Source organism: Natator depressus, chromosome 4 (assembly GCF_965152275.1).
Source record: "Natator depressus isolate rNatDep1 chromosome 4, rNatDep2.hap1, whole genome shotgun sequence".
In the NCBI taxonomy this organism is placed as follows: domain Eukaryota; kingdom Metazoa; phylum Chordata; order Testudines; family Cheloniidae; genus Natator; species Natator depressus.
In genome coordinates, this window is record NC_134237.1 from 92,939,562 (window position 1) to 92,964,162 (window position 24,601).

At 43.6% G+C, this 24,601-nt stretch overlaps 1 protein-coding gene across 5 annotated transcripts in view; it reads left to right on the forward strand.

Moving 5' to 3' along the window:
* GABRG1 (gamma-aminobutyric acid type A receptor subunit gamma1) overlaps positions 1-24,601 on the forward strand; it is a 74,139-nt gene that overhangs the window by 4,973 nt on the left and 44,565 nt on the right. For all 5 annotated transcript variants that reach the window (XM_074951477.1, XM_074951478.1, XM_074951480.1 and 2 more), the window contains exon 2: positions 21,026-21,174. In XM_074951477.1, the coding sequence (XP_074807578.1) occupies positions 21,026-21,174 (149 nt within the window). The remainder of the gene's footprint in view (positions 1-21,025; positions 21,175-24,601) is intronic.

Consider the following 24,601-nt stretch of genomic DNA (forward strand, 5'->3'; position numbering starts at 1 on the left):
GGAGTCTCCTGCGACTGCGGGGCCTATTTCCGATCCTCAGTCCGTTCACGCCTCCGGGCAGAGTTCCTCTGGGCGGCGTCCACCGACTCCCTTGACGCCTTTGAGGAGCGGTGGGCGCTGTCCGGGGTCCTCTGCTCGGTGTCCCCGTCCGGTTCCCTTTTTTTGACCCTTTGACCACACTCCCGTTCCTGTTCTTCATTAGTTGTCCCACGTAATCATTTGGTTTCTAGGTCCTGTGGATCCCCCCCTTAGGCTGGGGGGGGATCCTTTAGCAGTGGGCGAGCTTTGCCCGCCCACTTCCTGGATCCCAATAGGACTACCCCATTCCCTAAAACCAGGGCGAGGAGGTTGGCCAATGGAGCCTCCTGCGACTGCGGGGCCTATTTCCGATCCTCCGTCCGTTCACGCCTCCGGGCAGAGTTCCTCTGGGCGGCGTCCACCGACTCCCTTGACGCCTTTGAGGAGCGGTGGGCGCTGTCCGGGGTCCTCTGCTCAGTGTCCCCGTCCGGTTCCCTTTTTTTGACCCTTTGACCGCACTCCCGTTCCTGTTCTTCATTAGTTGTCCCACGTAATCATTTGGTTTCCAGGTCCTGTGGATCCCCCCCTTAGGCTGGGGGGGGATCCTTTAGCAGTGGGCGAGCTTTGCCCGCCCACTTTCTGGATCCCAATAGGACTACCCCATTCCCTAAAACCAGGGTGAGGAGGTTGGCCGATGGAGTCTCCTGCGACTGCGGGGCCTATTTCCGATCCTCCGTCTGTTCACGCCTCCAGGCAGAGTTCCTCTGGGCGGCGTCCACCGACTCCCTTGACGCCTTTGAGGAGCGGTGGGCGCTGTCCGGGGTCCTCTGCTCGGTGTCCCCGTCCGGTTCCCTTTTTTTGACCCTTTGACCGCACTCCCGTTCCTGTTCTTCATTAGTTGTCCCACGTAATCATTTGGTTTCCAGGTCCTGTGGATCCCCCCCTTAGGCCGGGGGGGGATCCTTTAGCAGTGGGCGAGCTTTGCCCGCCCACTTCCTGGATCCCAATAGGACTACCCCATCCCCGTCCGGTTCCCTTCGTTTGACCCTTTGACCGCACTCCCGTCCCTGTTCTTCATTAGTTGTCCCACGTAATCATTTGGCTTCCAGGTCCTGTGGATCCCCCCCTTAGGCTCGGGGGGGATCCTTTAGCAGTGGGCGAGCTTTGCCCGCCCACTTCCTGGATCCCAATAGGACTACCCCATCCCCGTCCGGTTCCCTTCGTTTGACCCTTTGACCGCACTCCTGGCCCTGTTGTTCATTAGTTGTCCCCTGTAATTATTTGGTTTTCCAGGTCCTGTGGACTCCCCCCCTTAGGCTGGGGGGGGCTTTGCCCGCCCACTTCCTGGATCCCAATCGACTACTCTACTGAGCCCAATTGGTCTAGAGGGAGGAGAGAGACTGCTGCTAGGCCTTGGGCTTTTGCTGCTACTGCAGCTGCTCCCCTGGCTGGGCCAGACACCACCCCCCCCACCCCCACTTCTCTGCTACCTGGTTGCTGGCTAGCCGCTGGACCACCACCCCCACCCTTGGTTGCTTCTACTCCAGCCCCTTGGTGGGTGGGGTGTGGCTGCTGGCCCGCTCCCCAGAGGAGGGGAATGAGGGACTCCAGGCCTGGCCGTTGCTGCTGTGGACAGTACTACCACCACCACCTGTGAGGGGTCATTTCTGCCTGCCTGTCCACTGGACTGTGGCCTGGAGCTGCTGCATTTGCTGCTTGGAGCTGCTGGAGCCCCGAGGAGGAGAAGAAGAGGCCATCTGCTGCTGGGGGAGTGCACAGGGACTCTACAGACCACTGTGGAGGGGGCTTTTAAGACCAAGTAACTTTTGAACTGTGCTCTTGTGGAGGGAGTTTTGACTATGTTTGTGGGGACACAGGGGGTGTGGCTTGGAGCCTGCCCCCTAGTCCATCCTCCGACCCTGGGGAAGCCCTCCATGCCGGCAGGAAGGACCAGGGTAAAAAGAAGGGTAAGGGCCCCGCAAAAAAGACTAAGCCCTCCATGGCAGGGGCTGCCCCCACTACCGTGGCCCCACCACTGGCCGCGGCATCCCTCCCCGCTGTTCCCTCCACCATGTCTGCAGGTGCCCCGGCCCCCAGGGTGTACGCCCAGGTGGCGGCAGCCCCCCCCCCCCCCGCCTGCCGCTACATCATCTTTCCCACCCACCGCCTCCGCTACCATCAATAGCGGCCGGGGCCCCTTCCCGACCTTGACCAGGAAGCACAGTGTCCGTTGCCTCCTGGTGCCCGCCTCACCCCACGTGGAGACCTACGTGCAGGCATTGGCGAGGGTGGTGGGGTCCACAGCCGTTGTGGCAGCCTCCAAAATGTACGGAAAGGTCTTCTTCTTTTTAGCATCGGAGGCTGCCGCCCAGGAGGCGGTGGAGAAGGGCCTGGTGGTGGGGGGCGTGTTTGTCCCCCTAGAGCCTCTAGAGGACTTGGGCGTCCGCCTGGTCCTGACCTCTGTCCCTCCCTTTCTTCCCAATGTCGCCCTGTTACCTGCCCTCTCTACCCTGGGGAAACCCATTTCCGTTGTCAGCCCTCTCCCACTGGGCTGCAAGGACCCCGCCCGCCGTCACGTCCTCTTGTTCCGCTGGCAGGGGCAGCTTCAACTGCCGCCGGCAATGTGTGATGGAGAGGTGCTCGAGGGGTCATTCTTAGTCCCCTACCAGGGGGCCCATTACCGGGTGCACTATTCCATGGGGGAGGCTCGGTGCTACCTCTGCCGGGTGATGGGGCACATCCGGAGGGACTGCCCCTTGGCCCGGCAAGGAGGGGCATCCGGGACCCCTGAGCCCCGGCGGGGCGCCGACCCTGTCATCGCCGGCGCCCCTGGCTGCCCGGCACCTGAAGCCGCCCCTCCTCCTCAGTCCACCACTGCTCCCGATCGTGCCCAAGGGAGAGCCCCGCCTTTGCTGCCTGCATTCCGGCGGGGCCGCTAGTGGGGGGTGCGGCAAGGATACCGCTGAGCATGGGAAAGGGCCCGCCCCAGAGGGAATCTTCCCTCCCTCATGCCACCCCACCGCTGCCTCCCATGGTCCCCGAGCCATTGTCCCTGCCCCCCGACCCAACCCCTGTTAGCCGGACCCCCGATGATGCCATGGAGGGCTGGGCTTTAGTCCAGGGGACGCGGGGCAAACAGAAGGCTCGAGCTCCGCTCCTTTCCATCGATGCGGAAGCCCCCCCGAAAGACCGGAAAGGGGGGCACCGATGCCGAGCCCTCTGCCTTGCCTGCAGGCGCGTACCATCCCCCGGTACCGGCTGGGGAAGACGTGGCAGCACGGGAGGGCAGTACCGTCCCTCCATTGGAGTCCCTTCCTTCCAAGACCCCCGATGGAGCCCCTCCTGCCCCGTTAGCATCCGGAGCCCCTGTGAGCCCCGGGGCGAGCGTTGCTTCGGGCACTGGCGGGGAGGCCTCCGGGGTGGTGGAAGGAGAGCTCCCTTCCATCTACGAGGAGATCGAGGCCCTAGGTCTGACCCCGGTCACCCAGGGGGAGGACGACCCTCTGCCAGCGGACCTCGATCTGAGCGACGTCACCCCGGCCCCGCCTTCTCCATGCTCCCTCCCCAACCGCTGCTTCTGCTCCTGCCTCCGAGGGTTCCCTGGGCTCCTCCATCTGCCCGGCTGCGGGTGGCACCCTGCTGTTGGCCGCCGAGCCCACCGAGGCGATGACCGGTGCCATGCGGCTGGGACCCGAGCCCCACGGGCTGTCCCTCGTGGGCGTGGGGCAACCGACCTCCTTCCCGGGCAGTTCTGCAGAAAAGGACCTAGGGGTTACAGTGGACGAGAAGCTGGATATGAGTCAACAGTGTGCCCTTGATGCCAAGAAGGCCAATGGCATTTTGGGATGTATACGTAGGGGCATTGCCAGCAGATCGAGGGACGTGATCGTTCCCCTCTATTCAACATTGGTGAGGCCTCATCTGGAGTACTGTGTCCAGTTTTGGGCCCCACACTACAAGAAGGAAGTGGAAAAATTGGAAAACGTCCAGTGGAGGGCAACAAAAATTATTGGGGGACTGGAACACATGAGTTATGAGGAGAGGCTGAGGGAACTGGGATTGTTTAGTCTGCGGAAGAGAAGAATGAGGGGGGATTTGATAGCTGCTTTCAACTACCTGAAAGGGGGTTCCAAAGAGGATGGATCTAGACTGTTCTCAGTGGTAGCTGATGACAGAACAAGGAGTAATGGTCTCAAGTTGCAGTGGGGGAGGTTTAGGTTGGATATTAGGAAAAACTTTTTCACTAGGAGGTTGGTGAAACACTGGAATGCGTTACCTAGGGAGGTGGTGGAATCTCCTTCCTTAGATATTTTTAAGGTCAGGCTTGACAAAGCCCTGGCTGGGGTGATTTACTTGGAGATTGGTCCTGCTTTGAGCAGGGGGTTGGACTAGATGACCTCCTGAGGTCCCTTCCAACCCTGATATTCTATGAAGTGTCTCCGCACTCAGGTCCATGTCTTCCGCCTCCAGGCCCTGCAGAGGCTCCTTTATGGTGCAGGTAGTCCGGCGTGGAGCGTACTGGCACACGCCTTTCTGCGCTGCTTCCGAGGGCTCCGATATGCCTGGCAGCTCCTTTACCTCCATCCGAGAGGTCTTCTATGAGACCTCTCCGGGCTGCCGGTCTTCTACCAGGACCTCCTCCGCACCTGGAAACTGTTCACAACAACCCGGTCCGTGGCACCCTCCGTGGGGGAAGATCTCCTCGCGGAGCCCCTGCTACACAACCCCCAGCTCCGTGTGCAGGTGGCGGAGTCCCCCTCGGTGCGCCAGAGGTTGGTCCTGGCAGAAGTCACCAGAGTCGGAGACCTCCTGGACTACGACCGGGGAGACTGGCTGGATCCCCTGACGCTCGCTCAGCGCATGGGGCTCTCCAGACCTCGTACTCCCCTGTGCGTACTTCAGGAGGTGAGGGCCGCTTTGCTGCCCGCTGCTCGGGTCTACCTCGACCGGGTCCTAAGGGAGGGCGTACCCCGCCCACCTTCCACGCCAGGCCCTCCGGACCTTTTCATCGGGCCCCTGCCCCGTGGACCCGACCGACCCCCCCGCCCCTTCACTGTGAGCCGGCTACACGAGCTGCAGCCAGTCCGTTTCCAGACCGCGCCAAGGAAACATCTATACACGCTCGTACTCCACACCCTTCACGTCCTCACCCTCGCGTCCCGCCCCGACACAAAGTGGCGGGACCTCCTGCCACCTCTAGAGGGTGAGGAGCCCCGGTGGGCCAGCCTATATTCCACCTTGGTCCCAAGGCCCGCCGGGGATATCAGTTGACGGCTCCTTCACGGGGCCGTGAGCACGGGCGTGTACTTGGTGCGGTTCACCCCAATCTCGGACACCTGCCCCTTTTGCGGCGTGAGGAAAACTCTGGCGCACGTCTACCTGGAGTGCGCCAGGCTGCAGCCCGTATTCCGGCTCCTCACGAATAGTTTGTTAATATTTTGGTTGCACTTTTCCCCTCACCTCCTTATCTATGCACTCCCTGTCCGTGGCCCCACTAAGTCACGGGACCTCCTGGTCAACCTCCTCCTGGCCCTGGCTAAAGTGGCCATCTATAAAACCAGGGTGAGGAGGTTTGCCGATGGAGTCTCCTGTGACTGTGGGGCCTATTTCCGATCCTCTGTCCGTTCACGCCTCCGGGCAGAGTTCCTCTGGGCGGTGTCCACTGACTCCCTTGACGCCTTTGAGGAGCAGTGGGCGCTGTCCGGGGTTCTCTGCTTGGTGTACCCTGTCTGGTTCCCTTCGTTTGACCCTTTGACTGTACTCCTGTCCCTGTTATTTCATTAGTTGTCCCCCGTATTTATTTGGTTTCCAGATCCTGTGGATCCCCCTCTTAGGCTTGGGGTGCGATCCTTTAGCACTTCCTGGATCCCAATAGGACTACTTTGTTGTACCCAACTGGTCTGGGTCTATCACAATAGACAACTGAAACATAAATCAGTAATGATACTCTCCTACCAATATACCTTCTTCTCAAGAAATAGCAATTATACTTTATCAAAAATGTAATTTAGTAGATAAATATATTTAACTAATAAAACTTTTCCATCTTGATGTATCCTTTATGGAAAATATTTATATACTGAATTACAGATAGCAACAATTTCCCTTTTTTCTCACAACAGTCCACCAACGAAAGTGTTCAGTCTGATAATGATAAAATGATGATATGACAATGATAAAGTATGCATTTCTTAATAATTTATAAGAATAATGTATTTGTATTGACAATAAAATATTTATGATGTTCGTAACAGTTAATTTCCATTTATGTGCTTGGTATATGATGTGATGAGAAAAGACACTGTTGTCCATTAGCAACTGTAACTTTTTTTTTTTTAAGTGAAGGTTGTTTTATTAACATTTAACCTCATTTTAACATTTTCTTGATTTAATATACAGTGTATCAGGTCATAGTTAAGTACTGAGAAGAAACTGTTCTTAAAATAATCGTACTTTTCTTTCAAGTGACTTAAAAGGAAACTTTCAAACTTTGGCAAACTAGAGGAAAGAGGTTATTAAAACTTTGCTAGTCACTTTTAATATGAGGGTCTTGTGACATATACCTGTATTTGAATAAGAGGTTCTATCCATTCAGGCAGAAATCCTGCAAAAAGAACCATCCAGGCAGACTCCCATTGTCTTTAGTCAGTCTCCATAGGGATACAGGGGCCTATCTCTGCAGTGTATCTTGCAGAATTGGCACCCCAGTTTCTGCTTGAACCCACAATGAAGTTATAATTTCTTGTGTATAACAGAATATCTGGTTTCTGTGAATTCCAGAAACTAAAGTATAGGAAATGCTATTCAAACCTGAAGAGTTGGGGTACTTTGACACTGCACTACCATCTGGGTGACCAGTCACGAGGACTCAACAGCATTATGTACAGATGTATGATCTCAGCACAAACTTGGCAAAGCAATGTCAATTGAACTTAAATCACATCTAACTCCTCCCCATTTCTGTAGCATCACCTACAAAAATCATTGTTTGTTTTTTTTAATTACAAAGTATAAACAACCATCTTGACTTTAGCAAAGCTTGTGATACGGTCTCCCACAGTATTCTTGCCAGCAAGTTAAAGAAGCATGGATTGGATGAATGGACTATAAGGTGTATAGAAAGCTGGCTAGATTGTCAGGCTCAACAGGTAGTGATCAATGGCTCGATGTCTAGTTGGCAGCCAGTATCAAGGGGCTCGGTCCTGGGGCTGGTTTTGTTCAACATCTTTATTAATGATGATGGGATGAATTGCACCCTCAGCAAGTTCGCAGATGACACTAAGCTGGGGGAGAAGTAGATATGCTGGAGGGTAGGGATAGGGTCCAGAGTGACCTAGACAAATTGGAGGATTGGGCCAAAAGAAAAGTGCATAGTTCTGCACTTAGGAAGGAAGAATCCCATGCACCACTACAGGCTGGGGACCGACTGGCTAATCAGCAGTTCTTCAGAAAAGGATCTGGCGATTATAGTGGACGAGAATCTGAATGTGAGTCAGCAGTGTGCCCTTGTTGCCAAGAAGGCCAACGGTACATTGGGCAGAAGATGAAGGGAAGTGATTATTTCCCTCTATTCGGCACTGGTGAGGCCACACCTGGAGTATTATGTCCACTTTTGGTCCCTCCACTACAAAAGGGATGTGTAGAAATTGGAGAGTCCAGTGGAGGGCAATGAAAATGATTAGGGGGCTGGGACACATGACTTACAAGAAGAGGCTGAGGGAGCTGGGGTTATTTAGTCTGCAGAAGAGAAGAGTGAGGGGGGATTTGATAGCAGTCTTCAACTACCTGAAGGGGGGTTCCAAAGAGGATGGAGCTTGGCTGTTCTCACTGGTGGCAGATGACAGAACAAGAAGGAATGATCTCAAGTTGCAGTGGGAGAGGTCTAGGTTGGATATTAGGAAATGCTATGTCACTAGGAGGGTGGTGAAGCACTGGAATGGGTTACCTAGGAAGGTGGTGGAATCTCCATCCTTTGAAGTGTTTAAGGCCCGGCTTGACAAAGCCTGAGGTCTCTTCCAACCCTAATATTCTATGATTCTATGATCTAACTGCACTTAAGCCATTGAGTTGTGAGTATGCCTTAACGGAATAGCCATGTTGTCATGTCAGTTCCCAGTGGCAAAGAGGAGTGGTGATAATAAATAGCGATGTTTATAATGCTGAAGGGAAGCTTCCAGTGTAGGATGGTGTAGAGGAGATACAGAAACTTAGTTTTATTTAACATTAATGACCATAGGTTGGAGTAAACAATGCATTGCGTCAGTCAGAAGATAAAACTAAAGTATTGGTCCTGCAAAGTTTTACGCACATGAGTACTTTTATGCATGTAAGTAGTTCCAATGAATTCAATTAATCTACTTGCCCGTGCAAAGTTAGATTTGTGTAAGTGCTTGAAGGACCAGGGACTAAATTGATAGTAGCTGTGAGGACACTGAAATAATACTAAAGGACCTTGGGAGACTAGAAGTGTTGTCAGGAAATAGCAAGATGAAATTTAAATGGCAAAAATGCCAGGTAATATATCTAAAAGGAGAGGGGAAGCATATCTAGCACTGTATTTTGGATTCCTCACATCAGTGCAATGGCAGAGATGAATTCAAGTATTTTTTAAAATTCAAGAGGTTCTTTAAAATATGTTTTATTCATAGATTTCTAAAGTAAGAAAGCTTTATGTACTTTGACATCCTGGATAACATGGGCCACATAATTTCACCCAATAGTTTCTGTATCAAGCCCATGACTTCTGTTTGAGCTGTAGCATATCAGAAATATATCCAGTCTTCAGTTAAAGACTGTAAAGTATAGCAAATCTACTGTGTCCCTAAGTAAGTTGTTCCAAGGTTAATTACTTTATTTTGCTGTATTTCTAGTTTGACCTTGTCTAGCTTCAGCTTCCAGCCATTGGATCTTGTTATGCTTTTTATTCTAGATTAAAGAACTATATGTTACAGCCGGTCCCAGTCCTCATCTCTGGATGGTCTTCAGTCTGTTCTGAGTAGACCTGACCACTGGATCCCACATGCTTCTCACCTTCCCCTCCCCCGACTCTGGGTAGTGACTATTCACTGTTTCTAACTCTGGGTCTCAGACACAGTGTCAGGTGTAGACTCCACATCTGACACACTTCCTTGGGATATGGTCAGGGGCTCCAGAGCCCATCTGCCTTAAACCTTAAAGGCAAAGTTTCAACCCACCTGAGCCCTTAGTTGCTCATATACACTCTCTCAGATCCACCTCACTGCAGGCACTCCCAAGTTCTTAATTAACTATTTCAGGAACAACATGGCAGGCAAGCAAGGAATACAGGCTAAGCAAAGGAATTTCTTAACCACCTTCACTTTTATTCTCAAGAAAGTACTAGAGAGTTACAGATTTATGCAAAATAACATACTGAAACACATCCTCGTTAGTGTCACATCACTTCTGAGAGTCTGAGGTCTGGTCAGCATTTCAGGCCAACTGTCCCTCTTGCCTTCTCCCTCTCTACAGCCAGGTCTTCTGGCATAAGGACATTTATGGCCCCTCTTGCTCAAAAAGCCCCCTCCTTAAGTACAGTCTGCTCCTTTTTGCCCATGTGCTTCATCTGGGAAATTCCAACCTCTTCTTCCAGTCTTGTTTCTGTGTAGAGAGTCCATTTTCCCATGATGATGGGCCAGTACTTGAAAGACCATCAAAGTTGGTGGTCCTAGATTGCTCTATGATGGTTTCTCAGTCATAGACATTCAACTAGGTGTCACACCCCAAATAATAAATGGATGTTATAATCTAAAATAGAAGGATACACTACAAAATAAAGATCACAGTGAAGGTTACAAACCAAGATGGAGGTTGCAATACAAAACAGAGTTCACAATTTGATACAGACACATCCCACTTTGTCACACTGTGTACTGTTTGAAATCTTTTCCAATAATAGATAGTTGTAAACTATGATGACGTAACTCCTTACTTTTTTTGGATAAACTAAATAAACTGAGCTTCTTAAGTATCTCACTATAAGGCATACTTTCCAGACGCCAAATCATTCTCATAGCTCTTTTCTGGACCCTTTCCAATTTGTCAACATCCTTCTTGAAGTGGGCACACTAGAACTGGACACATAGAAGTAAAACCACCTCCCTGTTCTCACTTGGTATTTCTCTGATCATGCATCCAATGCTTTCATTCACCCTTTTAGCTACAGCATTGCCTTGGGAGCTCATGTCCAGTGGTTATCTACCATGACCCCTTAAGTAATTTTCAGTGTTGTTTTCTTGTGTGCCCTACATTCTTTGTTCTTAGATGTATGATGTTGCATTTGGCTATATTAAAATGCATGTTGCTGAAATGGCCTCACTTTACCAAGTGATCCGGGCTAATCACTAATAACTCATCTGCCCCTATCCTTATTTGCCAGTCCACCAATTTTTGTGTCATATGCAAATTTTACAAGCAATGATTTTATATTATTTTTCAAATCACTGATAAGGCTATTGAACAGCATTGGGCCAAGAACAGATCCTTAGTGGTCCTCACTAGAACCATTCTCATTGGATGAAGATTCTCCATTAACAAGTACTTTTATCTTGCTTATATGAAACCCCCAGAAGATGTGATCCTGTTCTGGACAACATAAATTTCAGATACACAAGGATTTACTATACTTCCAACTTCATGTCTTCAGCATTCATGGAATATTACATCCTTTCTCTATACCTTTTTCCCCTTCACAATTGTAATTACTTAGACTATGTAATTACCTAGGGCTATCCTTTTATCTTGGGTCCTCTGATGATTCTCCACTTATTTATCCCTGTTTGGCTTGGGTGGGTAGTTCCATATAGAGTGTAGAGTTTGTTTACATTTAATTACTCAATTAATTGCAGGATCTGCCCAAAAAAAGAGAAAAATGAATTACTGCAAAAATCAGAAGGACCTTTCAACCTGACTCATGTGTAGTTGATATCAGAAACTTCAGAAGGATATCAAAGCATTAGAAGACTTGCCAATCCATATTTCTCTGTTTTTCTTATATTCACTTGACATAAGTTTTCCTAAGCAGGATTTGAGTGGGCACACTCCTCATTGTCAATTAAATACTTTTGATGACTACTTTATTCATCATGCTAGGATAGATATTTTTTTTCTGTTTGCATGATATATATTGAACGCTGACTTCAGAAGCTACTTTGTGGAAAAAGTTGAGATGATTTTTACTACAAGAGGATTTTGCAATTGAAAATCCCAATCACATTTACACTATCCAGCTGTTCTTTGGCACAGTCAGAATAAGAATTCTACTGATGTTCAGGTATTAAAACTATCTGAATAGGAAAAAGGAAGAGCTTCCTTGTTGAAAATAATGAGCACTCTCAAGTACGGCCATGGTAATGAGACAGGCAACTTCAGTGAGTTTCTCACAATGGGTGCAGATGTGTGCCTAGAATGCAAAAGTGGATGTCACAATTATCAAGCTGCACAAGTTTTGACATCCAAAATAAACTACTTGAAACATCTTCAACAAGATTACAGTGGAGGGAATTGACATGTGAATATGGAATAGAGTGAGAAACCATCGCTGCTGTCATCTGTGATGGAACAAAAGATATGTGTGGTCTTCAGTAAGATAGCATTTGCACAGTCTTTCCCAATGAAACTTTTTCCAGGAAGATTTTTTTTTTAAACCAAGCCACAGAAACCATATGAGAAGATATTTCTTACATTTTTGGATGTCTTCCTGGGACTCTGAGAGAGTAACCTAAGCTGACCCTGATAACGTAATTGGCCAAACAATGTTCAGGTTTGTGTGTGTGTGTGGGAGGAGAAGGCAGCTGTTATCTCTTTGTTCACTTTTCAGCATATGTTATTTTAGTCACACAAGAATCGTATTCCTTATCTCAAATTATGATAGAAGGGGATGCATGAACAGCTAGATGTTGTCCTTTGTAAATCCAAAATACTGGAAATAAGGTTTTGCAAATGCTTGCTTAAAGCCCTGTATGCAAAAGCAGCCTATCTGAAATCCCTCTGTCAATCAAGGTAAATTGTTTTGGGATCACAAAATTGAGCAGTTTTGAAATCAGCACAAAGAAATTCTCATGGTTCTGAATAGAGTTAGTTAAATGAAAAACTCAACTGACTTCTGGACACTTATGTAAAATGGGCAACATTGTTAAGGCTTCAAATCACTTTTAAATTGATTTGGGTACTTCAGCTCCTGAACAAAGCTTTTCAAGAGAAATCAGAACATACATGGTAAAAAAGAAGTGGTCATTACGGAATGGCTCTGCTACATTTAGTCCAATGATAATTTCAGTTTAAAGTTTTAAAGCTGCTTAAACCAATAGCAATAATAACCATCAGAGGTCAATTTAAAATTTATTACAGATAGTATCCACCTAAAAATATATGTAAAGCAGGAGAGAGCAATGTATAACTTCCTCAGAACATCATTTCAATGGAATATCTTTTAGAATCTATTCTTCCGTGCGTGACTTTGTTCACAGATGCAACCAAGATTTTATGAAAGAACTAGTGAAACTGGAACAGTGAATATTTACTCGAAGAGATGATGGACAATGTCCTTGTTAAGTACCCAGAGATAAGTTTGGTTGTACTGAAAGTTCAGTTACCTATGTTCAGATAGACTTTGTTATGCAAGCATCACAGATGTTGAAGGTCATTTAGTCAGAAATATAAGAAAACTGTTTCAAGTGAAGATCTTGCTGTGACTAAAACTTAAATTGCTGAGCTTATTATTTGTGGGAGAATTTTTTTAATGTCCCTTGGAGATATATTGCTAATCTGTGATGAATCAGAAGAGGCTTGATCACCTTGGCATACCCACTAAGATACCACAAGCTTGATTGCCTGGGCACTTAAAAAAATTGGCAAAGGATTTCATTACACAGAATGATTGAAAGAGAACTGAAAGGGTTTCTATTAGGGAGCTGAGTGTTTTTGATTTTGAAACAAAGTTTTTAATATTTAATGTTAAACAATTTTTTGTATCTAGTATATCCTCTAAAACCTCAACCATTCCTCCTGCTCAATAAAAGTGCTTCTGATTTCTGTGTACAATATATTTTAACAGTATATTCAGACTTCCTCTTCCTTTAAATTTTTCTACTGCCTTAGGGCCAGATTCTTACATTGTAAAGTACTGTCTGCAAATCTGCAAGCAGTCTTGTTTGAAATTATTGGATCCGCTTGGGGAGGCAATGTGAAAAAGGGTGGCAGAACTGATTGTTAGAAGTTACATGTTTTGAGCAGAAAAAGGCTAGTTATATTCAGAGCATTTCTAAGGCCTTTATTTATTCATATACAAGGACACACTGATTAGTATTTAAATCTAACCCTAGCTTTTCATTATATTCCTCCATAACATAAAATATGTAGCCATTATTGTCAGCTCTTGTGACTTTATTGTGACACTTGTGATATTTGGGGTTCCTTTTAAATGGGTTTCCATGAATGTCTAACTTCAAGCTCATGAAGTTTTGGCTTTAAACAGAATTGTTGTCATCACATTGACAATAATGGGAGATTGCATTTGCCCTCAGCAAAATGACCTCCATGTCCTTTTATTCTTTGCAGGTGAAAGTGAGGCTGCCAGCTTCCATTGTTTCCAAAGCCAGGCTGCCACTGGAAAATGAGACTGTGGGAGCAGGTGAAAGGGAATGTTTTAGGGGATAGGACAGGAGGTTATGAGGAGTCAAAGAAATGTGGTGCACAGGAAGCAGAATGAGGGGGATGCAGGATAATGTGGGGATCAGGGAATAGAGGAAGCTGGAGGCAAATTGAGTGGAATGTAGGGGCATGAGGTTGACTAAAGAGAGCTGTTGCGGAATGTAGAGAACAGGAAGAGCCACCCCACATCCCAAGGGATGGGAGAGAGTGCATAGGGTTCCTTCTGAGTAGTAAACATGGAGGTCTGCCTCGTGTCTTTTGAACACTAGAGAAGGTAATACAGGTAATGCATCAAAAGCAACATAGAGATTACCTCATATATATGCTCCATCTTTTGAATCAAACTATCGTCTTTGATTGATCTACTCTAACATACTTTCTAAGAATGCCTCTCTCTCTTCCCCCCTACCCCCAATAAGGTTAGTTCTCCAATTGCAGCCACAGAGGTGGGAAGTTCTCTGGATTAAGTACTCATTGCAATGAAATAATACATATTTACTGATGAGTAATATTTTTGTATATCCAGGACTCCCAGCCTTTCTCTAACCCCTGGAAGGTACAGTTGGTCCATTTTGGTTTCGTATTTGCCCTTAATGGGCTTCGGATCAGGTCCTGTTGATGATGTGACCTTTGGCCAATTCATCCAATTTCTGAAGCCTCATTACCAGGCCATGAAAAAGAACTTCTTTATAGTATAGGACCATTTACAATGCTCTGGAGTAGGATAGTGGCTGTTCAGGTGTCTGACCAGCTGGAAGCCTTATCTGGAAGGCTTATCAATAGAGCCTTATTGTATATATGTAAAATATCCCAAACTGTATCATTAGTCAGGATGGTTATTTGCCATAATGAAAAGATGAAGAAATCATAACTTTGTCAAGGCAAAAAGGCAAAATCACATTTTTAATTAAAAAGAAAAAAAGTAATGGAAGACAAAATTCTAATTAATACAGTCTAGATTACACAGGAGGCTGAGAGAGAACACAGGGGGAAGCCCAAAAAGGAATAACTAGTGTTGTGTTATGTGATTGGCTCACTTGTGTGCAGCATGGAAGAAGGGTTTTACCTAGTGGGACTATAAATGAGTAACAAAGTGTGTGTGTGTTGAACACTGGAGCTGTTAATTTTGTTAACTTAATTTGTTACTCCTGTGAATCTTGTTCTTGTAATGATTTTTATTTAGTGGCTACATTCACACTCTTTTTCTGCTTTATAACCACAAGGCCTTGAAGGATAGAGCACACAGGAGGCAGGTCTTGCTGTTACTTACTTCCAGGTTCTGTTAAATATATTTGGGCTCTGGCCATATCTTTAGTTATCTCTAAATGATTATGCATTGTGAAGCACTGGCTTTCCCCTTTCCGGTCTGCCCAATCTGACTGCACTGGCACTGCAGCCTCTGCCAGCCTATCGAGCAAAGGAACAGAACCAAGACTGGGTGTTCTTAATGTAGTTGTACTCTGGTGTCTGCTGATCACACAAACTGTTCCTTTTGTCTTCAACGTTCTCCTTGGTTCATTCATATCTAACCAGTATCAAATGTCCCAGGTATATGGAGGTGGAATGGGGGATGTGTTATGAATACCAACGTAGTGACTTCAGTAGACTGTTAATAGATACTGAAGTACAGTAGAACCCCAGAGTTACAAACTGACCAGTCTACCACACACCTCATTTGGAACCAGAAGTATCCAATCAGGCAGCAGAGCAAAAAAACCAAACAAAAACCCAAAAAGCCCCCCAAGTACTGTACAGTACTGTGTTAAATGTAAACTACTACCCAAAAAAAGGGAAATTTTAAAAAAAAAACTTTTGTGACAAGATAAGGAATCAGTTTCTGTGCTTGTTTAATTTAAATTAAGAGGGTTAAAAGCAGCATTTTTCTTCTGCATAGTAAGGTTTCAAAGCTGTATTAAGTTAGTGTTCAGCTGTAAACTTTTGAAAGAACAACCATACCATTTTGTTCAGAGTTACGAACAACCTCCATTCCCAAGGTGTTCGTGACTCTGAGGTTCTACTCAGTGCAATGAAGGGGTTAACAATGGGCTTTGACTAAAGGTAAGTGCAATGCTAGTAGTTCTGTTCAAAGCAATAGTGAAGGTAGGTGCAAATTTCAGCTCTTTTAGAAGAGCATTGACCTGAAATGTTGATCCAGTTCTGACCACCTTACTGACATCTCATCATAACTTTTTATTATAAGTATTATTCTGTATTAGGAAGGAAAGCAAAGTCTCCAAGTTCATAAAGTCATAGGGAACACTGTACACTTCCCTGTGGCTTGTGTACTATTAATTCCCATTATCCAGAAATAAAATGTCTTATCAACCACAATTAATCATGTAATTCATTTATGAAAACTCTAAGGTCACTTTATCTAAAATGTTTAATCTTTATGGTCATTGATTGCGTTTAGGCACTTACATTTATAGTGTGCATATAATCCCTGGTATGGTACCTAACCTTACATATGCTGCATCTGGCAGAAGGAGCAATATCACTGCTCTATTTTTTATAATTCATTGCATAACCTGACAAATGTTAATTACAACTTAAAGCTCATCTGATTATTTCCCCTCATATTAAAAGTAGAACAAAGACCTATGATATTAAAGTCTAAAGATGAACATGCTGCCTGATGCTGAAAAGACTTACTCAGTCATTAGTCACTTATGCTCAGGGATTTATTAGTCATGGTAATGTCTCTAATTAGTTGGAGGGTATAAGCATAATTAGGGCACTTTTTATCTAATTACAGTTATATATATATATATGTAGTTACCATATATATGTAGTTACTATTCAGTTTATCATCATAGCCACTGTAATAAAAACCTCTGTTTAGAAATGAAATTTCTTTTTATTTATGGCAAGACTTATTTATGCTTCTTCAAATTTATTTTTATTTTAAAAGAATTCATAGTTAAGTCAAACTCAGCATCTGAAGTATAATGGGTGATAATTAGTGTAGTGCCATGGAACAGTAAATTTTTAATGTTTGACAGTCTATCAAATTCATTCTTAATCTTAGTGCCTACAAACATTCTCCAAAGGCTTCATAGAGAGTGGATCTTGTTGAGACAAATCATATTTCTTTTCCATTACTTTACACTTCCAGTAATACATAGGAGGAAAGAGATGTCATGCAGTGGAAGTACTGAAATGTTCTGTGACTAAAACTGGAAGAAAATAAATATACATAAAAAAGTAAAATTGTCCTCCCTCCATTGGTTTAGGAATGGGTAGAATTCTAGTAGTAAGGATTGTGGCAGAAGATGGGAGTGAAGGGTGGCTTTAATATACATGAGTATTCAATAATTTATTTTTATTATGGCACAGTAATAAAGAGGTTTCTCTCCCAAGTCTGCCCTTGCCAGATATTCAAGCTACAGCCTTTAATTCAACAGTTTCACCTCTATGCCATAGAAAAAATATAGCCACCCAAGAAAATGAACAAAAATACCCCTTCCTTGCCATTGGGTAGGGCGAGTATTGAGCGTTTTTAAAATATAGACCCTGGACAAATAATCAAAATAAGAAATGTGACATCTAATAAGAATCATACTCATTGGACTTATTTAAGTGAATTTGAAAAAACTGAAGGGTGCCAGGATGGAATTCTTCCATCTGTTTTCCTAGTACCATATTACTGATGGATGTTGACGTTAGTAGCTTATAAAAAGTTATATTTGTATTTGTAATATAGAGTTTTGAAAGTTGAGGGGAGGGAATGTTCCCATTGGTTGGGGGGATAGTGAAATTAAAAAAAAAATATTCTATCCTGTGTTTAATGTATAAAAGAGGTGAGTCTATGGCAGAGTACATCAAAGTACTATAATTTAGAAAGTGCTAGAATCAGTCAGACCTTTTGGTTATACCCTTACCACTTGAGCTAAAGACATAACTCCTTTAGCTATGAGTCGGTGGCTCTTAACATTGGTGTGGGAAGGTCACTTAAAGGGGACATGATCCCATTCACGTCATCTCTTCCTTCAGAATTTAATGAAAAAGCCCTGATGCTTAAAGTGACTCCACTCGAGCAGATCCCTGCACCTGCATGGAGCCCTGCTGGTTTTGAGTCATTGGTAGGTGCAAGTTCTGTCTGCATGGAGTCACATTGGCGGGGCTGGAACCTTTAAATAAAAAAAGAAGAAAAGGCCTGCTCCACAGCAGTGGTATCTCCATCCAATGTACATTTGTTGTAAATTCAGTCTAACTACTCATTATCCTCAAGGGGAAAAGCAAAGAGAGTACAGAGCCCCTATACGTTTACTAAATTTAAGCAGTGATTAGAGTAACCAAGCAGGTAAAAACAGGGACAAAACATAAAATAATAGCAATTGGTAGTTCTGAAAAGATGAATGTACAGTTGTGAGACTTCTGTTATTATTCATTTTAGTGTTTGGTATGGAATTCCACTAATGGGAATCTTTAAATAATTAATAGCTGATATTGTATGATGTCTGTACAGTACTATAGAGATGTTTAGTTCCTTAGACTTGAAAGGCATTGCATAACACTTAAGTGATTTCCACATTATTACAGGGGGGGCTGGCAGTGACCCCTGTATCTAGGTTGCCTAACACTTTCTATTATAAAAGATTCTTACAACTTTTTGAATAGTTATTAACACCTCCGTTGTTTGCTGTAGACTTTTTGATTTTTCCCAGGAGGCAAGCCTTGAGATCAGAGAGGTGCCTTTTGCTCATTCCATGAAAATCGATTCAGCTGTGGCTCAATCCTAAACCACTGAAAATAGCAATTTCCCTCTTGTGCCTGCTTAATTTTGGCAGCAAGCCAAACACCATGAACATTCTATGGCCTTGTCCTCACAACCGCAGCATCAACATGTACTGCAGTGGGACCTCCCAGGAACAGACTGAGCAGCCACAGTAGTTGTAGCAGGGAGAGGGAGGAGAAGAGAGCAGTGCGGGGCTCCCCCCTGACCACCTGGACATCCAGCACATCGCCCTAGCAGCCCAGTCTTCCCTCTAGGGGCACTAAATGAGCAAAAAGGTCTTTCCGCCTCCCAAAGTGAGACACGGAACCAAGCTAACATTAATCATCGTCTGAAAGCCAACACTTTCTGTGAAAAAAATAGTTTAGTTTTAATCCCAATTTTCAACTGGAAAAAACCAGTTTTGATAGAATTTTTTCAACCAGCCCTAATTATGTATTTTGAGAAATGGTAGGAGATCGTCTGATTAAAGACTAATTTGGGATATCTATACAAAGGTGCAGAGTTAAGTCTGAGCATTCATATTCTTGCAGTGTCATTTCCTGACTTGTTTGGATACTTGACTCTATAGGCTTAATGTTCTCTCCACATAGAACTTTTTCTTTTTGATTTTATTTTGATGGAATATAATCAAGAGGACTTGATTTATATGTGCAGAATACTTTTAAGTTAGTTTAGACATTTAGGACTTATGAACTTTGAAAATTCCCTTTAACGATTAAAAATATGCATTGACTTTTGTAATCTGTTGGTCATCATTTATAATAACACATTTTAATGGCATTAATTCACTATAGAAAAGTAAAACATTTTAAAACTAAATATGGGATTTTCCAAATCACCTAAGTGACTTTCAGTGACACTTGTGATCATTAGTCACTAGGATATATCTACGCTACCTTTTAAAACCTGCAGCAATGACTCTCAGAGCTTCGGTGTAAAGGCCCCTGCCTCAATATTAAAAACAGCTATGTAGATTTCAGGCTTGGGCTGGAGCTCTGGCTTGGAAGCTCAGGCAGCATGGTGGGTTTCAGAGACTGTGCTCCAGCCCAAACTGTAAGGTCAACCCTGTTGACAAAAACCCCATGAACCCATGTCTGAAGGCCTGGTCTCTGAGACTTGCTTCCATGGGTTTTAAATGCAATGTAGATGTACTCTTAGGCACTTCTGAAAAATCTTACCCTCAGAGTACAATGGAAGGTAGTAATTTTTTTAAACAGTATTGATGTGCAACTTCTTCCAAGGATAATTATATAACTCCTTTTTGTTGCCTAAATACCTTTGCTTATCTTAGCATTGAAACTATGACTTTTATGGGTTCCATATGCTGTATTATAATTAATGCTAGCCATTGTCTCTTTGTCAAGATACATTGTATGACTCCCATAGTTACTGCTGAGACAAGGTGGGTGCGGTAATATGTTTTATTGGACCAATTTCTCTTGGTAAGCGAGACAAACTTTCAAGCTTACACAGAGCTCTTCCAATAAAAGGTATTACTTCACCCACCTTGTCTCTCTAATATCTTAGGATCAACATGGCTACAACAATACTGCATAGTTACTACTATCACTTTGATGCACTTTGTTTGATTAGAAGCCCACAGCAATTTCCTTGGGGATGAGTAACATAGATTGCAAACATTAGCAATGGAGAAATATTTAAGTCCACACTCATTTGATTCAAATGGAGAGAAAACTACTTCCAGGCATTCGTTGGTGTTTTGGAGATCATCTGAGTGGATCTATAGACACATCTAAGCCACTACCATTTTTCTTCTGACTCAGTGATAAATTATAAATGGCTTCTTATCTAATTGAAAGGTAGATAATAAATGGGCATGTAATTGTTTTCCTTGTGTATTTCTTCCATCTTAATAAAATGTCCTGATAACAAATAATTTGAACTAAAAGGAATAATATAGCACTCTTACTGCTGTCTGTTTAAATGCAAATAAACTAATGACACACAACTTTTAGCTCCGAACTATGAACATTTAGTCATAAAAGAATGCATACATTAGGAATCCTTGCTCATTGTTTGGACTAAATAAAATAAATGTGTTCTGTTTTAGAACATTCTGAGGCTAGAACAAAGTATTACCGTATGGGAAATCTTGGTTTGGGAATGTCGTCACTGGGCACTAGGAGAGTTGGAGACATTAAGGTGATGGTTTTGATTTCTGAGGGACACCTACTCTCATGATTCACCATCCCTTAGAAACATTAACATAGTGATTTAAATACAGCTGTTGAATTGGGAAAAGCTTAAGAAAAAGCTCAAAATAAAGGTAAAATTGCTGTCAAGATTTCATTCAACTTCACTCTATTTGTGATCTGAGTTATTGTATCTGAATGGCAAACTCTCTTCTTGACGCATTTCTCAGGTGGATGAGATACTAGGTGCTCTCTGCTGCCGAAAAAAATAAGCAATAAAATATATCAGTTAGGTGTAACTATGTGCTGGCATCAGAATATGTTCAAATCTTTATTCTACATAATAATTAGGTTACCATGTTTACTCTTTTTGTCATTTCATTCTTCCTGCAGGGTGTATTTTGTTTCACTATTTTTCTTCCCTCATGTTTCATTGAACCACCCTTAGTGCTGATAAAGCAGATGATGAGGATGATGAAGATCTAACAGTGAACAAAACATGGGTACTTGCACCAAAGATACATGGTGGAGATGTCACTCACATACTGGACTCCTTACTTCAAGGCTATGACAGTAAACTTCGGCCAGATATTGGAGGTAAGTTTTTTCATTTTGCTATTTTAAATGTGATACCTTTGAGAAGAAGGTATTCCACATTGAGTGTCAAAAATCTACCCTGAAATCTGCAAATATTTATTCAAATGTTTCTACCCAGTATTTTTAGTCCTGTTGGAGATAACACAATGCAATCTGTTTCAGGAACAGGTTTAACTCAACTCACTGTTACTACTTATTTGTATCTAATCATGGAACACAGTAATACCAGGGTACAAAATATATCAGAAGGACAAAATAGGTCATGCTGGTTGGGGAGTGTCACTATATGTGGCAGAAAGTGTAGAAGCAAATGAAGTAAAAATTTTAAATGAACCAAACTGTACCATAGAATCTGTATGGATAGTAACTTCATGCTCAAATAATAAGAATATAGCAGTAGCGATATACTACCGACTACCTGACCAGGATGGTGATAGTGACTGTGAAATGATCAGGGAGATTAGAGAGACTATAAAAATAAAAAACTCAATAACAATGGGGAATTTCAACTATCCCCATAGTGACTGGGTACATGTCACCTCATGTACATGGATGAGATGCAGAGATAAAGTTTCTTGACACCTTAAATGACTGCTTCTTGGAGCAGCTAATCCCGGAACCCACAAAAGGAGAAGCAATTCTAGATTTAGTCCTAAATGGAGTACAGGATCTGGTCCAAAAGGTGAATATAGCTGGACATCTTGGTAATAGTGACCATAGTATAAGTAAATTTAATATCCCTGTGGCGGGAAAAAAACCACAGAAGTCCAACACAGTAGCTTTAATTTCAGAAAGGGGAACTACACAAAAATAAGGAAGTTAGTTAAATAGAAATTAAAGGGTACAGTGCCAAAAGTGAAATCCTTGCAAGCTGCATGGAAACTTTTTAAAGACAACCTAATAGAGGCTTAACTTACATGTATACCCCAAATTAAAAAACATAGTAAGAGAACCAAAAAAGTGCCACCATGGCTAAACAACAAAGTAAAAGAAGCAGTGAGAGGCAAAAAGCATCTTTTAAAATGTGAAAGTAAAATCCTAGTGAGGAAAATAGAAAGGAGCATAAACTCTGGCAAGTGAAGTGTAAAAACATAATTAGAAAGGCCAAAAAAGAATTTGAAGAACAGCTAGCCAAAGACTCAAAAAGTAACAACATTTTTTTAAAGTACATCAGAAGCAAGAAGTGTGCTAAACAACCAGTGGGGCCACTGGATCATCGATATGCTAAAGGAGCACTCAGGGACGATAAGGCCATTGCAGAGAAAATAAATGAATTCTTTGCATCAGTCTTAATGGATGAGGATGTGAGCCATTCTTCTTAAATACAAATCTGAGAAAATGTCTCAGATTGAGGTGTCATTAGAGGAGGTTTGGGAACCAATTGATAAACAGTAATAAGTCATCAGGTCCAGATGGTATTCACCCAAGAGTTCTGAAGGAACTCAAATGTGAAATTGCAGAACTACTAACTGTAGTCTGCAAAAAGAAAAGGAGGACTTATGGCATCTTAGAGACTAACAAATTTATTTGAGCATAAGCTTTCGTGAGCTACAGCTCACTTCATCGGATGCATTCAGTGGAAAATACAGTGGGAAGATTTATATACACAGAGAACATGAAACAATGGGTGTTATCATACACACTGTAAGGAGAGTGATCAGGTAAGGTGAGCTATTACCAGCAGGAGAGCGGGGGTGGGGGGGAACCTTTTGTAGTGATAATCAAGGTGGGCCATTTCCAGCAGTTGACAAGAACGTCTGAAGAACAGCCGGGGGGGGATAAACATCTTTTAAATCAGCTTCTGTGCCAAATGTCTGGAGGATAGCTAATGTGATGCCAATTTTTAAAAAGAGCTCCAGAGATGATCCCAGCAATTACAGGTCGGTAAGCCTGACTTCAGTATCGGGCAAACTGGCTGAAACTATAGTAAAGAACAAAATTGTCAGACATATAGGTGAACATAATTTGTTGGGGAAGAGTCAACATGGTTTTTGTAAAGGGAAATCATGCCTCACCAATCTACTAGAATTCTTTGAGGGGGTCAACAAGCATGTGGACAAGGGGAATCTAATGGATATAGTGTACTTAGATTTTCAGAAAGCCTTTGACAAGGTCCCTCATCAAAGGCTCTTAAGCAAAGTAAGCTGTCATGGGATACGAGGGAAGGTGCTCTCATGGATTGGTAACTGGTTAAAAGACAGGGAACAAAGGGTAGGAATAAATGGTCAGTTTTCACAATGGAGAGAGGTAAATAGTGGTGTCCCCCAAACGTCTGTACTGGGACCAGTCCTATTCAACATATTCATAAATGATCTGGAAAAAGGGGGGAAAAGTGAGATGGCAAAATTTACAGATGATACAAAACTACTCTAGATAATTAAGTCCTAGGCAGACTGCGAAGAGCTACAAAATGATCTCACAAAACTGAGTGACTGGGCAACAAAATGGCAGATGAAATTCAATGTTGATAAATGCAAAGTAATGCACATTGGAAAACATAATCCCAATTATACATATAAAATGATGGGGTCTAAATTAACTGTTGCCACTCAAGGAGGAGATCTTGGAGTCTTTGTGGATAGTTCTCTGAAAACATCCACTCAATGCTGCAGCGGCAGTCAAAAAAGCAAACAGAATGTTGGGAATCATTAAGAAAGGGATAGATAATTATACAGAAAATATCATATTGCTTCTATATAAATTTTGACTACTGTATGCAGATATGGTCACCCCATCTCAAAAAAAAAAAGAGATATTGGGATTGGAAAAGGTTCAGAAAAAGACAACAAAATGATTAGGGGTATGGAACAGCTTCTGTATGAGGAAAGATTAATAAGATTGTGACTTTTCAGCTTGCAAAAGAGATTACTAAAAGGGGATATGATAGAGGTCTATAAAATCAGAAATGTAGAAAGTAATAGGGAAGTGTTATTTACTGCTTCTCGTAACACAAGAACTAGGGGTCACCAAATGAAATTAATAGCAGCACATCGCAGCCTATGGAACTCTTTACCAGAGGATGTTGTGAAGGCCAAGACTATAAAAGGGTTCACAAAAGAACTAGGTAAATTCATGAAGGATAGGTCCATCAATGGCGATTAGCCAGGATGGACAGGGATTGTGTCCCTAGCCTCTGTTTGTCAGAAGCCGGGTGACAGGGGATGGATCACTTGATGACTACCTGTTCTGTTCATTCCCTCTGGGGCACATCTCACTGGCCACTGTTGGAAGACAGGATACTGGGCTAGATGGACCTTTGGTCTGACCCAGTATGGCCATTCTTTTGTTCTTATGGATCAAGGCTTCTTTGTTCCTGACTTTGTACAAACACACAGAAAGAGGTGACCTTGCTCTGAAGAGTTTACACTCCAAATCAGTGGTTTTCAACCTTTTTTCATTTGTGGACCCCTAAAATATTTCAAATGGG